Source organism: Triticum urartu, chromosome 3, assembly GCF_003073215.2.
Source record: "Triticum urartu cultivar G1812 chromosome 3, Tu2.1, whole genome shotgun sequence".
Lineage (NCBI taxonomy): Eukaryota > Viridiplantae > Streptophyta > Magnoliopsida > Poales > Poaceae > Triticum > Triticum urartu.
This window is the reverse complement of record NC_053024.1, coordinates 655,569,356-655,585,705: the sequence shown is the minus strand read 5'-3', so window position 1 is coordinate 655,585,705 and position 16,350 is coordinate 655,569,356. Positions and strand designations below refer to the sequence as shown.

Genomic DNA, 16,350 nt, shown 5'->3' with positions numbered 1-16,350 from the left:
CTGGCTGAGTTTGAAAATAGTCTGTGCATGACAGTCAAATTATATACATGGTGAGTTCCAGCTTGATAACTTTGTCTTCATGCTAATTGCTAAATATGATACTTTTCTTTAGGAGGCGCAAAAGTACTACGAGGCAATCTATGAAAATATTGATCCGAAGGTAGATGGTAGTTGTGGAGGTCTGTTTGGTACTTGCTGTTTCTTTGATTTGATTTAGGAAATTGCAAAATGTGTGGTGTCTCATACAATCCCATAGTTTGCCTGGTTGTTGTATTAGTTAAGCTAATTTATAGATCTGGCGCCGGCTCGGTACTATAACTATGATTTGGTCGTGTTGGTAGCCTAGCGTTGTTGTATTGAACATAGCTAATCATTTGTTGATTTAGTTCTCAATTGTAATTAACCGTTAATGGTTGTTCGAAAGGGTGTGATATGGCTCCGCTTACTAAACATGCTTGTGTGTCGCATTGGTGCCCTTCCCATATTTATTTACTCTGCCAACTAGTTCTAAACTTGTGATCGAATTGACTGCGTAACTTACATGTTACTACTGAGTGTGGTACATATATATACAAGTATGATTGGGACATTTGGAGCGTCTAGAAAATATAGAGATATCTTGTTTTTTTATATGTACAAAAGCCCTCATCGCAATACTTTAGTTTATAATTCAAGTCTGATATCTCACAAAATTATATTCCTATACCTCTTCCTCTGAAGGCAATGGTTTTTAATTGGTGCCTATAATGATTTGTTGATCAATCTATTGTAATAAATACTAGACTCTTCTGATGGGAAAGAACTCAGGGTGTTTTTTGTCTCATTGGTTTCTCTGGTGTCTTTGATGCAGATCTCAGGTTCGAGGACAAGGACAACCTCATGCAGTCGATTAAGGTGAGGTTTCCCGTGGATTCTATACGTATACTAAAGGAGGTTTTGGAAACAAAATCAGGCTTGGACTAAGTACCTGGGCACATATTCTTGAATCTATTTGGTTGGCTCAGTATGTCAGTTGTTAAATTGTTCCTTTGTATTCATTATAGTTTGTCTGCAAGTGATGACGAGTAGAAAGCTCTGAGCTTTGTCAGAAGTTAGCATACATCTGTATATTTACATGGAAAAAGTGTGATATGTTGTTTAGGCATTATTCTGATTTAGTCACCAGAAGTAGTGGGCAGCAAGAACTGAACATGTTGGTGCATGTTATTTGAGATCTGGTGTTCTGCGCAGATGATGCTCTTTCATTTGGGATGCCTTGGGTTGTTTTCATGGCGGGATTGTGCTAATTCAGTGTCGTGGTTATGCAGAATACGCTGCAAGGATTGGCGGTCCGGCACATCGACGTGCTCGAGAGCCTGGAGCCCAAGGTCAGGAAGTGCGTTCCTGCAGAAGAGAAGATGTGGAGGGAGGATAGGAGGAGGTAGGCACGCTGGGGTGGGATGGTCTTGCCGGCGACGACAGGGCTGGCCGGCCGGAGTTGGATCGAGATCCCGGCTGGCACACCTCGCCTCCACCTCCCCTGGCCCTGACCTAGGGTTTGATTGGTGGGCTCACTGTCGTCTGCGTTGGATGAGGAGATCCGGCACATGCACAAGAAGGAGCTCAGCCTCTGCTGCCTCTGCACGCCCCCAGGTATAGCAGATCCCCATCCCTGCCTTTTCTAATTTCCCCATTAATTAGTAGTGGCTATAGTATTGGGGAGACAGTGGGTTCATATGATGTCATTTTTCTAATCCTGAAGGGAGCCTGTGTCGTGGAAGCAGCGGCAAGACATCAAGGAATGGGTATCCAAGGAGAAGAAGAGAGTGATTGCATCAATGGACCCTCAGGTACAAAATTCATGCTTGCATTATGCCCGGCCACAGGTATTTTTGAGTCCCAATCTCTGTACAATGTGAAAGAACTGTTGATCACAAAGCACCTGCGTTTCGATTAGCATGCCAACCCCCACATTTGCTTGAGAGTCTTTGATCCTCTCCTTCTAAGGGAAGTATGCCATCGCTTCTGTATTTCCTGTCAATTATGCTGGAACAAAAATGACTCCTGAAGCAAGGAGTTAACACGTGTAGTTTCTGGCGATGGTACCCCACTCGATGTATCTGTGCATTGCTAATACATATATGTTAAGTATATTATGGTTAGGTTACGTAACTGCGAGATTTCAAAAATGATTTCTATACTTGTAGCCTTTCCTCCATTGTATTGGTTTCTGCAGGTTCCATAGGCTGGTGCCTTTTTTTGATACAATTGCTCAGTTGCATGCTAATCACATGTGTAAATAATGCATCGCATATTTTTTACTGTTGGCAAATGAATTAATTATGTATAGTTACTACCAAATTATCAGAATAATAAATCTATCACTCGCTCCAATTATTTGTAATTCTGGGTTAGGCTTTTCTTATCTAAACTACTTGATGTGACAAAATATCTTAAACAAGCTATGCGATTTGTATGCTTTCTTATATTATCAAAGATGATTGCACTTATATGATATGTTTGATAGTTCCTATATACTCCGAAAGAAAAAAATAGCTGATGTTCCGCTCCCTGCAGGCCTGTACTCGCGTCACACCCTTTCCTCTCCCTGCCTGCTCGTTGCCCCGGTCGTCTCTGATGGAGCTCCTAGATGTGCTATACATCACCTCCTCACCTCCTTGACCACTTCAGTGCCCATGGCTTTCGTGCTCGTTGGCGGGATGGTGCAAGGCACAACTCCGACGTGGTTCCTCACTGGTTGGATGGCGTTCAGGCGCAACCCCGGTGCCCTCCGAGTACTGCCTCGGCTACAACCTCCCTCTGTGAGCTCCATCTTCCCCTGCTCTGCTTCGGCTATTATATGGGACATGGCCAGGGCTATGATGATCAGTTATGGCTGATATAGGCATGCTCTCAAGCAGTCGAGGCACTTGTGGGCATTATTTTGGATCCTCCCTCGTTTCTTTGAGCTGTTTTGATCACATTCTTATTTTAGTGGCTCTGTCCTTGGATGGTCATTTCTAATGAGTGATAACCAGGGTAGTTAAACCCTTGTAAGAACATATTGATCCGGTGATCCATCCAGAAATCCAGAAATAAGTCTAGAAATAAGAGAAGGATGCCTCACCGAGCTCTCACAGCGATTAGGGACTCTCGGTCGTCGGATCAGTTTTCTTGATGCGATTCTGGGCGACGGATCTCGCTCTGGATTGATCTCGGCCGTTGCATCGAGCCTGAACTCCTGCAGTAATGAGTAGTTACTCCCAAAATGAGATATCTCGTGCCACCATGTTTGAATCACGTGCCCCGTCGATCGGAAGCCATTCTTGCTAGGGCGATGATGATTAGCCGTGGGTATCAAGTTGGGTCCTCCCTCTTCTCTCTAGAATCCTTTTTGATCCTGTGATACTTACTGTTCTGTCCTTTGGATGGTCATTCTTATTGAGTGATAACTAGGGCAGCTCCACTGTATAAACAGATTGATCTGGTGATAAGAGATGATGGGGGTAGATTATATGATCGAGGAAAGGCAAATCTGAGCCCATATGCATTGAACCCTGAACCCTTTTTATTCGCACGTGCCCCACCGGTCGGAAGCCATCCTTGCTAGGGTGATGATGATTCACTGTGGCTGAAATAAGTGTGCCTTTGAGCAATCAAGGCACCTGTGGGTATCAAGTTGGGTCCTCCCTCTTGTCTCTAGAATCCTTTTTGATCATGTGATACTTATTGTTCTGTCCTTGGATGGTCATTCTTGTTGAGTGATAACCAGGGCAGCTCCACTGTACAAATAGATTAATCCGGTGACAAGAGATGGCGGGGGTAGATTATATGATCGAGGAAAGGCAAATCTGAGCCCACTATGCATTGAACCCTGAACCCTTTTTATTTGTATTTAAAGGTGTTGCTTATTTATGCTCCAGTGTTTATAGCCGTCTTATGTGAATATTTCTTCTCTCTCATACCTTTATTTCATATAAGTTGTTCTTGACTTTTATTGTTTGTTGTTGGTCCTTGATTTCATCTGGTTAAGACTGAGCAAGTTGTCGGTTCAATGGCTTGTTTTAATTTGTTGATAAACCAGCAGAAACCACGGTGTCATGTTTCTAATAACAACGTCTTTAGGCTGATTAATGTTTGTATTGGAGCCCACTACCTTTTATTTCGCTTGTTTCTTACCATCTTCCTTGCTTCTCTGGCTGTTTCACGGTTGGGACGGTGGCGTGGCGTTGGGGCTGTCTTGCGGGTCGGCCGGAGAGGGAGCACACCGAGTGGGCTTCTAAGATGGCTGAGGTAATTATTTGCTCCCTTGTTTGTCTTTCCCTTTGTGATGTGTATGTGCTCATCAAGGGCTTTGTTGTTTTTTAGGGATTTGTCTAGGGTTTCCTGGTTAATCCATTCTGATTTTGGTCTGCTCATGCTCTTGGCTTCCGGACCATGGTGCTCAAGGTGGTCTGGCTATCGCCGCCGCCCCTGCTCGACGATGCTGCACTCCTGCTCGATCACTTTATAAAAATAGCGTATGCAGAAGTGAAAACGAGTCAAACAGATGATCAGTGCCTTAGTCCTTCAGTACTTGAGGTATGTGTTGACTGTATTAATGATGTTATGTTTTTAGTGGCCAATATTTCTGACGAGTGTATAAACCCACAGTTGACCATGGTCCGCATATGAGTTTAATTGCTGTCTAAGATAATTAGTAGCATGATTTTATAAAGCTCCAGTTCCGTGGTTCTGAGCACTTGTGTTTAATTAGAATCACTTGTTATTATAGAACTATGTTGTTGACTATAGTTCCATGTAGCTTGAGTATTTATCTGTACTTGAAGTCTACAAGTGTTTTCTTAAGTATACCAGAACCACCTGACCGAGAATAATTAATTTCGTAACTATTAAGTAAACTGAATTGAGCATTTCTTAGATTTTTTGGTTCAGAGCTTTTATTGTCTCTTCGGTATATGTTGGAGTTTACTTTTCCTGTGGCATACGTTTATTTTGGAAGTTATTTGCATGTATACTGGTATGCGGTTGTCTATGTGCCCCCTTACAGCTGCTTATTATCTATAAGTGGTGAAAATTATTTTCCTGAGTTTAATTGTATGTATCAAGCCGCTTGGTGGAAAGACTTCCTATTGACATGTGAATTGAATGATGTGGTTATATTAACATAGCTCTTTGTTTTGTTGTCTACTTCTTTATTTCCCTTTGGATGGGTGCTCATGTCGGCGTGGGGCACAACGGCCGCCGAGGGAGCCGAGCCGGCGGATGTGGAGGCCGCCGAGCGGCGGTGCTCGCGTGAAGGAGGAATATGATGATGCGTGGAGTGGCATGGGGTACCAACCATCTCCATCGAGTGGCGGTGCTCGCGTGAAGGATGAGTTCGTGTTAGTCCCCCTATCCCGATCTGGATTTTATGGATCTTTCAAAAAAAGTTCTTGTTAGGGATTTGAGTTTTTTCCATTTAACATGCTCTCATGTAGGGTAGTAGCACTCTCTCGGCTGTGGCTGCACGTTCAACTGGCCAGTCAAGGAGCTCCAGCAGGTCCGCCTACTCTCCTTTCCCCTGAGCTCCTGCAACTACACAAATCATCTTCCTGGTATTTTCTCACTTTTGATTCACAGACTATGTATTGTTGTTAGTTCTGGTGATTATCAATTGATCTAAGACCACTGTACGTGCATATCTCAGACTTGAGAAGAATGCACATAGCCTTGCCGAGAACATAATATTGTTTCGATGATTACCTTGTTTGTGCGCTTGTTTTGATAAAACACATGGGTTATTGAAGAATTGAAACATGTTACATTGAAATCAGAGAGCATGTCGTTGTTGCTTAATTCCGTTAATCATGGCTGTCACTGTATACCTTGAGATTCAGGTAGAAGCAATAGAATGCAGGAAAAAAATACCTACCTGCATGTGTTCCTTAGAGAGTTTGTTTTCTTCATACCTCACCATTCTTGATATATATGGTCATCTCTGTTCTGGATATCACACTCGACGGCCTCTCTTCATGGCACAAAACTGAAACTACGCCATGAATATCAGTGAAATAGCTGATTCCAATCATTCATCAATTAGCTTTGTTTTAATCACAACAATAAGTCATGATATCTTGAAATTGCCTGATTGGTGATTATACATTTTATATGATGTTTTCACCTGCAAGCTCTGCACTTCTTTCCTTTCAACTTTATCTCTCTTGCTTTATTTCATGGATATATTCCTCTTCTCATTCCATCATTCAGTCTGTTTGCAACAAAATCCCGATTCATAGTCTGTTTTTTTTAAATGCTTGGCACATCCTAAACAAAATCCTGATTAAACGATAGGCTTGGCATATCTTTTTTATCACCATGGTTGCTTTTATCCGCAACTGATTTCTCTGATTCCTTTCCCATGCTGTAATGCAATTGTTTTGGGCAATTCCCCAAGGCCTTATGTTTTATATTATTGGGAACTGCAGGACACCCAGCAAGTGTTTAGGATCCCACACACGGCAGTTCTTGGCATGCTCCTGGCACACCTTGGACTATCACCGGCTCAGTATGAACGCGTTGGTCATGAGGACGGCAAGACCCATGTTGTAAATTGTCTGTAAGCGACGTGTTGCCGTATCTTCTATGCCTAAAACGTCTGTAAGCGACGTGTTGTCGTATCTTCTATACCTAAACGTCTACATTATGCCTAAAACTTAAAGTTATTATGCATAGTTGTAAATTGTCTTTAAGCGACGTGTTGTCGTATCTTCCATGCCTAAGATATTTGGTGCTAACCTATCGTGAAACATGCTTTTTATGTTCATGCATTGTTACGTAGCTTCTTATTATGTGCATACAAACGTTTGGACCGGCGCCCTCGCGCCACGACGCGATCCCGATCTAGTAAACAATGAGATGAGGGATCTCTAACCTCTCTCCGCGCCGAACCAGCCACAAGCTGGAGCGATTAGTAACTTTATTTATATGTATTACACAGTGAGGCCTATTTATGAAATTTGTTTGTAACAACACACTTTTTTTTAATGTTCTTACTGCTTTGCGCCACTGCACCCAAGAGGTAAACCCAGCCAAATTCTTTGTCTAATTAATTGTTAGAGTGAAAATTTATCCTAAAAATAATTATAATTAAATTCTAGCAAACCAGCCATTGGGTAGCTTTGTTGCCGTTTTTTTTAATTTGCTTTGTTGCGTTGTCAACGTGACATCTAATTATGATGCTTTGCATAAAACTCAAAACGTTGGAGCTATTAGGGTAGAAGACAAAACATGAAGATTACAGACTGTGGGTTATTGTACGAGCGCACCCCCTCTCATTTGCATACACATGCCACCCATCAATACTAGCTAGCAGAATATATATAGGGCATAATAGTTTAAATTAGTGGTCATAGTCTAGAAAGGTTTCGGCATTTAGTTATTTGTTTAAGTAGAAGGGAAATGTATTGCAAACGTTTCATCTAATTGTGCTAATTGTGATGCTTTGCAGAGAAATACACGAAGTTGGAGTTGTTGGTGAAGAAGAAAACATGAAGATATTACAGAGTGTTAAATTATTTGTACGTGCGCACCCACTCTCATCTGCACACACATTTCTTGTCCGCCCATCAATACAGTAGGTAGAACTCTTTCGTTCCTGGCTACCAGAATATAGAAGGAATCGTAGTGTAAAGTGATCATATATAGTCATAGAAAGATTTAAGCATTAATTCTTTATTTAAACATTGAGGAAATGTAGCATACGACCCATTTGGAAGCTCCATAGCGGTCTAAATGTTTCACCAATTATTTAAAAAAAATTAAGTTGCGAGTGAATGAAAAAACACGTCCATGCAAGATTATAGATGCATAAACATGTACCATATGGTCCGGGTTTATAACTCTCATGGTTGTATCGCCTTGATATATATGACATTTTGAGTTCATAAAATTCTCTTTATCAGAAAATAAACTAGGTGGCACGTGTTCTGCCAATCAAGGGTTTTATATACAAATATAAGCCATTCTTCAGACATGCACTGGATGGCACAATCATATTTATCAATACTAAGTGGGTTATTTTTTTAAAATATAGGGTTGTTAAGACTAGAACTTACCGTGATATACGAATGACATATTTTCAGAATTATTTTAACGTCGTTGTTATTCCCTCTATCTATCATCCTAACAATTCCTATTTTAATGCCATATACTCGTGTTTATTGTTTTTAGAGAAAACTTTAGGAAACAATATTAACAAATGAAAAGAAAAACTGAAGACTAATGAAAGATAAGATGAACAACTATCAGACAATAAAACTTATGCACACATGATGCCCTATTTTTGCCCCGCTGGTGTCGTACCCCTACCCCTCCATAATCATAGCCCTTTCTACCCTAGATTGGTTCGGTCACCTGGACCCCCATATTTTACTTTTCTTGCGAAGACATGCCACAACAGAGAAGAAACCAACAGAGGTGTAATGCTACCTCAACCCTTCTCTAGTAAATCTTCATCATAGATTGCCTCTTCCATTCTTGCTACACTATCATAATAATTAGAACCATGTGGATTGTTTTGTACCTTTAGTAATGGAATCAATCTCCACTTTCGTTCATGATTATCTATGTGATATGTGTGAGTAGTCCTTGAGGCTATGGGGCTGTTTAGTAGTAGTTGCGCATATTTTATCTCGTTACTTTGGGTTTGTGACAGATATACATTTTTTCATCCAAGTTGTTGTTTTGGGTTCGTGGTAGACATATCTTTTTTCTATGAAGGCTCTAGGTCCGCTGCTAGATACGTACATCTCCCACCAATCAATGAGTGGAGTATGCTTTATTATCATGTTGGACGGGCAACCATCTTTTGTTCCATCATACTCTTTGCTTTAATGGGATAATATCGTGTGTGCATGATTTGACGAGTTTTCGGTAGGTTTCCATGGCCTTGTTGGTCGTATTTCTTTCCAAAAAGGGGATGCATGGCCTCTGTACATCATGATCATGCATACAACCCAATTATTAAAAGGATTGTTTCATCAAGCATCCATCATCGAGCAAAAAATAGTAAATCTATTGCTACAGTACTGGACCGGCTAAATAGTGCCAGCTTGTAAGGGAGACATAATAGATCTCCATGGACGCGTCTATATCTCATTTACGAGGCTCCTATAGGCCGCGCGCTACGTCCGATTCACGCACGCCGCACAAGGACATAACCTCCGACTGGGCCGGCCCATTGTCATGAGGAAACTGTGCGAAAAAGGAATGCACCCGTGTGAGGGAACGAATCCTGCACCTCCAACTGGGGCGCTCATCGCTGGCCAGATGAGCTGATAAGCTTCGATGTCTAACTAGGAAACGCGAATCATAAGAACTATTAGCCACTACAGATCTAAAACATTGTTTTGAATTTTCAAATGCGCTTTTCTGTTTGTTTCTTCATTAGATTTCTTTCTCCTTTTTCTTTCCTGTTTCCTTTTTCTTCTTTTTTGAAAACCGAAATTCCAACAATTGAAAGCATTTTGAGAAAATGTTTGGATTTTCAAAAAAAATGCGTTTTAAAAATATGATTCCAATTTTCCAATAATCCTGCATTTTCAATAACAAATTGCAAGTCCAAATTTTTTTTGATTTGAGTTTGCAAGAAAATTTTAAAACCGGAGTATTTTCTGATATTCTAGACAATGTTGGAAATACACGGATATTTTTTGAAAAAGTGTCAATTATTGAAAAAACTAGCAATTTTTAAAACCAAACGAAATATAAAAGAAACTAGCAATTTGCAAAATGAGATTTTTTTTTTGGAATTGGAACAAAATAGAAAAAACCGAATAATTCATGAAAAATATTAACATTTTATTTGAAAAAACCAAACAATTTTCGAAAGTGTACATTTTTGAATATTTTTTAAACTAGGAAATATTTTTTGAAAATCTCCAGTTTTTGGAAATGCTAAAAAATTTATGGAAACACAAGCATTTTTTGAAGAAATGGATACTTTTTTAAAAAAGAGGATTTTTTTTTCAAACGTGAACATTTTTTGGAAAACATGTATAAGAAGTTCTGGAAAAAACATGAATCAGGAAAGTAAACATGACAAAGAAAAAAATAAAACGAAAAAAAAGAAGAGAAATAAACAAAAATAGAAAAATAAAAATGAAAAAGAAATGTCACCATCATCGCACATCAGACGCCTACTCTCTAGGGGGGCATGCCATCGAGATCTGTCACCATCAATGTGCACGATGAAGCACCGCTCCACCAAAGACGTCGTCCACTGGTCCTTCGAGCCCGCGGACACCTCCAAGAAAAACGCCCCCAAGGAGTAAACGACACACTCGCGCCACCGTCTTCTGATCTATCAATCTAGGGTTCCCCCCCGAGGTAGCAGATAGTAGTCTAGAACTTCTCCATGGCGATGCCTTCAAGAATGGAACGAAGCCGTAGAGCGCCGCCACCGCCGGCTTTGGCATCTAGCCAAGAGCAGATTTTCACCCAGATCGGTTTGAAGAATTCCATCCAGCTTCTTGTGCACGGATCGCTGCCTTCTCTGTCAGAGATAAGATCAAAAGGATCTAACCGCCGCCGCTAGATCCATGCAGCCAGCACCGGGAGATGACGACAGTCTCCCTGTACCGGAGCTAGCACGAACCGGAGCAGATCAATTCGGAGACGATGATGCCCCTGGATCTCTGGCAGACCAGCGAGCTGCCGGCCCCACTACGTCCAGATCACCGGCCACACCGGGCCGCCGCCACCCCCCGCGCCGTCCGGGTCGGAAAGGGAGCCGCCGATCGCGCGTAGGGGCCACCACCGCCCGCACACACCGGAGCGCCACCGTGAACCCAACGCCCGCCACCGCCTGACGAGGTCCGTCGTCGCACGCCCCGCGCCCCACCGCCATTCGTCAAGGCCTGCGGAGCCAGGGGAGGTAATCCCCCCGCCGCCGCCGTCTGCCACGCGGGTTTTACCCGGCGGCACGAGGAAGGGAGGAGGATAGGGTGGTCGTGTTCATGAGGAATAGTATCCCTTCCCCGCTCGTCAAAAACTTCTCTGCTAGCAATCCCTTCCTCCGAATGAATCAAGAAATAGATGCAACACATTACAAGGCTAGACTCGAGTGCCGCGACTACGTCTTCAACCAGTACGACGACAGAAAAGGGTACTTGGAGTTCCAAGTGGAGGTCACTGATGATGGGGAAGTAATGGTCCCGACGAAATTTCTTGACAAGGAAGACAACATTGCCTAGAATCGGTTTCTGTTTGTAGGAAGCAAGGGATGGTTGCCGTGCTAATGAGGTAAGGCCAGTTTGATAACAGCAATAAAAGTGATGAGAAAGTCATATCTAAAGGCATGGGATATGTTGTTTCTAACTTTGATTTGTGTATTTATATATTTACTAGGTAGTTCACATCAATTCACATGCATGAAGTTTTATTTTAATATTAGCCTATATGTGCTTTGCATATCTATATATGAATGCTAATGAGACGTGCATTTCACGTGCACGCTTACTCTTTTGCACGAACCGTTCATGCACCATTATCATCGCTTCCCTACCAGAGAGTTGGTGTGACCTTGTCGATGACAGTTAGAAAGTTTCGCTACATGTGCCTGTAAGGACTGAAGCCTTGAAGCCACAGTTGTTTTCGTTGAAACCTTACTCGATGGGAAACACCTTTTTATGCATAAAAACACTAGCCACATGTACCACTTTCCATTCAAAAAAGAAAAATAAATAAACAACTATATCCAAAAAAGGGTACAATGGGTGGGTTCATAAAACTCCCCTAAAAACAGTCTCTATCCATATTCCCCTCGAATTTTCGGTATGTTGTTTGGGTAATTGGGTTCATCAAAAGAAACTGTGGCATGATGTTGGGTCCATAAGAGTCCCTCAAATTTTCCGCATGATGACGTGTTAGCGACACTGGCTGTAATTGATTTAAAAGTCTAGTTTCATACATCTCTTTATGTTTAGGAAATTAGTGAGTGGGGAAGCTAATAGCTAGTCATGGAAAATGAGAACTCAAATGAGGAACCAGACGAATAATGTTCGGTGTTGGATGGCAAGAGAAGAGCAGTCCAGAGCATGTACACGTACATGGCAGACAAGGGCCTAAATAGCCTGAAATTGCAAGACATGTGGGCAGTTCATAACTAAACTCTCAAAAACAAATATTTGTGTAGCTCATGGCGCAACAATGGATCAGATAATTTTAGAGGATAAGATTCCAAATAGGAAAAAGTTGTTTGGAACAGATGATTGCTATGTTAGTGATTCCTTTAAAATTCATATGGCCAACGTCTTTTTTCACCAAAGATAATTTGGTGAAATGTAATAGTTGGAATATAGTTTTTTATAATCAAAAGCAGATCATTCAACATCTCTTTTCTTGGACTATTAGTTTAGTTGTTGAACGAGGTTTACATACTTTGTACCTCCTGTAGCTCCTCGTATGTTCGGCCATGTGAGTCACATTTCGGTTTGTCCATCTGCCAACAGGGATGCGATTATCAAATCTTAGAAAGTGAAATCAAATCTTTGCCAGTATATTGATGTACTAACTAAAGCAGAGTACAATACGCTTGCCACAAAGTGAAGGCAGCACAAAGACAAACACCTCTATGGTACAAAAAGAACACCAATTGATGCAACAAATAATTGAAAACGTGATTAAGTATTCAATAGTCCGGGGATGCTTAATGAACCACTATCGCGAGATAGTATAAGTCAACCATGTGTCGGTGGTACAGAGAAAATTATTAATTATTTTTAAGAACAACACTACTTTATTTCAAATTGGAATGTTTTGGGGGAATACATCGATGATCCGGTGGATCGGACAATCATACATGGCGTCCCATCGAAAGTGTAGTAGCCATTCCAGCTATCCTAAGAGCCCCCATCACATTTATGTTTTTCATGGCCGAAGATAGATGCTTGTCTGATCTCTTTCAAAATGATGCAACAAACACCAAAATATTCAAATGCCTTCAGATAATAAATGACTGTCAGACAGTCCAATGTGAGATGTCCTTGCTTTTTCGGTAACATACACGTACCTTGTTGATTAATAGATCCTCAGCTAAAACCATTCTTCCTTGAGTTGTCTGTTCCTTCGCTCCTTCTAATACGTTGACACTCCCAGAAAACATCCATGATCATCACGACAGTCAGCTCCCATAGCTCATTTGTCGTCCTTGCCAAGACTACTCCAAGAACAGGGACAACTGTCCTAAAGGTTCGTGTCGGAGAATGAGCTTCTATGGAAGAGAGGAGAAAAAAATAGGACAACTTGTTGACAAGAAAGTTAATATTACCCCCTAAAATTTGTGGTAGAGTTTAAATTACAACCATCACATTTAATTTGGTTCATATCACAACCTCCAACTACTATTGAAATACCCATTTACTCATCTAAGCATGGTTTTTTGCCCATGTGAACAACAATGCATCGTTTGGCATGGTGACCCGGTTCCCTATACCCCAGATAAGTGTTTACACATACCCGGGGATTGGATGTCAACAAATATCACCCGTCCGGCTTAACAGGTGGTGAATAAGTTACTCCAGCCTGTCCTCTCCAATGACACATAATATTTAGACCTAACAGTATACTCTCTCCATCCAGTGAAGAGTGTACATCTAGAAATTTTATGATAAAATATGAAGTTGAGTAAAAAATTGCATTGGAAAGGTGCAAGCCACCATCTCTCTCCTTTTAATTACCCAATCCTCAATGAGTGCATGTAGAAATTAAGAAGACCATATGTACATTGCTATTGGTCTTGATTACCGTGTGATGAGACAGAAGTATTTTTTTCTACTTTAAAGTGCATTGGGAAGATAGAATTACACTCTTTTATGGATAAATTTTGAAGCCAAACATACACTCTTCACCGGACGGAGGGAGTAATTTAGAGCATATATCAACACACTTGTACGTGTACATATCGATATGCATTAAATTTCGTGTCCATATATTTACTTGATGGAAAGGAAATATTACTGCAATCTGCATCTACACCAAGAGACTTCACACAATCATCACAATGGTATTATTACAACATTCAACGCGACCACATCAACCACTAGACAAGTAAATCAAACTAACTTGACATGTTGGTGTAAACACCACTCTTATTATGAAGTTGAAATAGTACAATGGAAGAACATGATGACGAGGGATCTCAAGGGGCAACAAGCCACGTCCATATACCTATATATAACCAGAGTATACATACGGAGTAGCTCTCAAATGCAGCTCTACCTTTTTCCTTACTCCCATCCCAAAAGTCTCGGACATGTCCAACAAATGTGAATTCTCTCCATCAGGAAGCACCCATTCAAAGTGGTAGAGAAGATTCGCCAATGCAATCTCCACGGCAGACGTGCCAAACAGAATCGCAGGACACTGTCGACGACCTGCCCCGAAGGGGGTGAACTCAAAATTTGTTCCTTTAAAATCAACATTGCTATTCTCAAACCTCTCTGGGTTAAACGCTTCTGGGTTGTACCAATATCTTGGATCCCAAGAAATTGCAAATGCATTAAGATGTATCTTTGTGCCTTTGGGAATGTGATAACCCATGATTTCACAGTCCTCCTTCGACTCACGGGGGACAAGCATAGGGTTGGGGGGATGTAACCTAAGAACCTCCTTGATAAGCATTCGCATGTAGTTCAGTCCACCAAGGTCGGTATTAGTGATGACACCTCGTAGTGCACCTAGAACGCTTCGAACCTCTAGTTGTGCCTTTGCCATAGTCTCGGGTTTTTTCAACAACTCCGACATAGCCCACTCTACAGTGGATCCTAAGGTTGTAGTAGCGCCTCCAAATATGTCATGAAGCAATAGTTATGTTATGCACAATTTATAAAAATTATAAACAAAATATATTAGGACACTATATTCTTTTAGGAGATTAAGACGACACAAACTGTTGAAGGAAATAAGAGTGACGATGACATAACCAATCAAACTAGTCTAATGGAGGAAACACTAGTTCTCTCTCACGAGTTCATTAGAAACAAAGGCATACACGAACAAGACTACTTTCTTGTAAGTGAGAACAAGACTACTTGAATCACATTAATAGCGTAGGAGGCCAAATTATTCTTCTACGTAGTACTATTCAAAATGGAAGGAGTACTCACAAACATGATGGCACCAATAGTCTCCGGGGTTAGAGGGAAAGCAAGTGAATCCTTCTTCTGCAGCCTGAGCAGCACTCCCAGGAAATCCTCCTGATCCCCGTTGGCGGCGATCTCCGCATTGCGGCTCTCGACGATACTCGCAATGATGCGCTGGATGCAGCCATAACTCCCACGGAGGCGGTGCTCGATGGTGCTCAGCCGCCGTACGATCCGCGACGACGGGAAGAAGTCCAGCGGGAAGAACCCGGCCACCAGCTCGCTTACTTGGTCGTAGGCGAGCACGAACTCGGACTTCTCCTCTGCGCACTTGCCGCCGAACATGGCCATGGCGACGATGTCGTTCGCTAGCGTCGTCGCCTTCTTGCTGAGGTTGACGAAACCAGAGGCCGCCGCAATGGAGCGGAGGAGGCCGCCCACCTCCTCGGCCCTTATGGACTCGACACGCTTCACTTGCTTGGCGTTGAGAAGCTCCATGATGCAGATCTTCTTCATCTGGCGCCAGCGGTCCCCGTAGGGTGCGAAGCCGATCCCCTTCCCGCAGCAGCCGACGATGCCGATGGTCACGCTGTTCGGCCGGGAGGCGAACGACAGGTCGTGGGTCCTCATCACCAGCTCCGCCGCCTCGGCACTGGAGACGACCAAGGTTGGAACCTCGCCAAGCCTGAGGAACATCAGGGGTCCATGACAGCGAGACAACTCCCTCATTGTGCGGTGTGGGAGGCCACGCAAGACGTGGTGGAGGCTGCCGATGAACGGAAGGCTCCATGGCCCGGGAGGCAGCTGCTTCTTGCGTAATTTGCTTTTGTTGCCGTAGGCTGTGAGTTTAAGAAACAAAAGGAAGAGTATCGTGGCTTGAGCAATAAAAGAAAACATGCTTAACACCTCCATGGTCAGTTAACTGGCTACTGGAGGAGATTAGCTTGTTTCTGGGCTTTAAGCTCGATGATAGATAGCATACTTATAGGATAGCAAGAACCATGAAGTTAACCCTGTAGCGTGCATGGTATGATCGATGTCCTAGTTAATCTTGTTGCTCCATGCGGTGGTTGTAGCATGATGCATGTGTGCATGCATGCAGCAGCTGCTGCGCGCATCTGGACGACTATGCATGATTAGTTTTCCCTAAACACACTCCAAATTGAGGAAGGAACTAATCCAAGTAATGTAAATTTGGACTCTATACGTCGACCATGGATGAATAGCTTGCGCTTGTCGATACATAGCT

At 42.3% G+C, this 16,350-nt stretch overlaps 1 protein-coding gene and 2 long non-coding RNA genes across 4 annotated transcripts; 2 read left to right on the top strand and 1 right to left on the bottom strand.

Moving 5' to 3' along the window:
- The first annotated feature begins 1,314 nt into the window (after positions 1-1,314).
- Positions 1,315-4,712, top strand: LOC125549012. Its single transcript, XR_007301217.1, has 4 exons — positions 1,315-1,632; positions 1,742-1,829; positions 2,557-4,272; positions 4,348-4,712. It is a non-coding gene; the product is annotated as an uncharacterized LOC125549012 (long non-coding RNA).
- Positions 4,713-5,153: 441 nt separating this feature from the next.
- On the top strand, positions 5,154-6,864 carry LOC125549011. 2 transcript variants are annotated; one of them, XR_007301216.1, is made up of 3 exons: positions 5,154-5,363; positions 5,465-5,521; positions 6,447-6,864. It is a non-coding gene; the product is annotated as an uncharacterized LOC125549011 (long non-coding RNA). The 2 variants fall into 2 exon arrangements; XR_007301215.1 differs by having other exon boundaries at positions 5,460-5,521.
- Positions 6,865-12,681: 5,817 nt separating this feature from the next.
- Positions 12,682-16,107, bottom strand: LOC125549010 (desmethyl-deoxy-podophyllotoxin synthase-like). The gene is made up of 2 exons (XM_048712515.1): positions 15,132-16,107; positions 12,682-14,820 (listed from the first exon to the last, which is right to left on the bottom strand). The coding sequence occupies exons 1-2, from the start codon at positions 16,011-16,013 to the stop codon at positions 14,188-14,190; spliced, it is 1,515 nt and encodes a 504-aa protein (XP_048568472.1). The 5' UTR covers positions 16,014-16,107; the 3' UTR covers positions 12,682-14,187.
- Between the last annotated feature and the right edge of the window lie 243 nt (positions 16,108-16,350).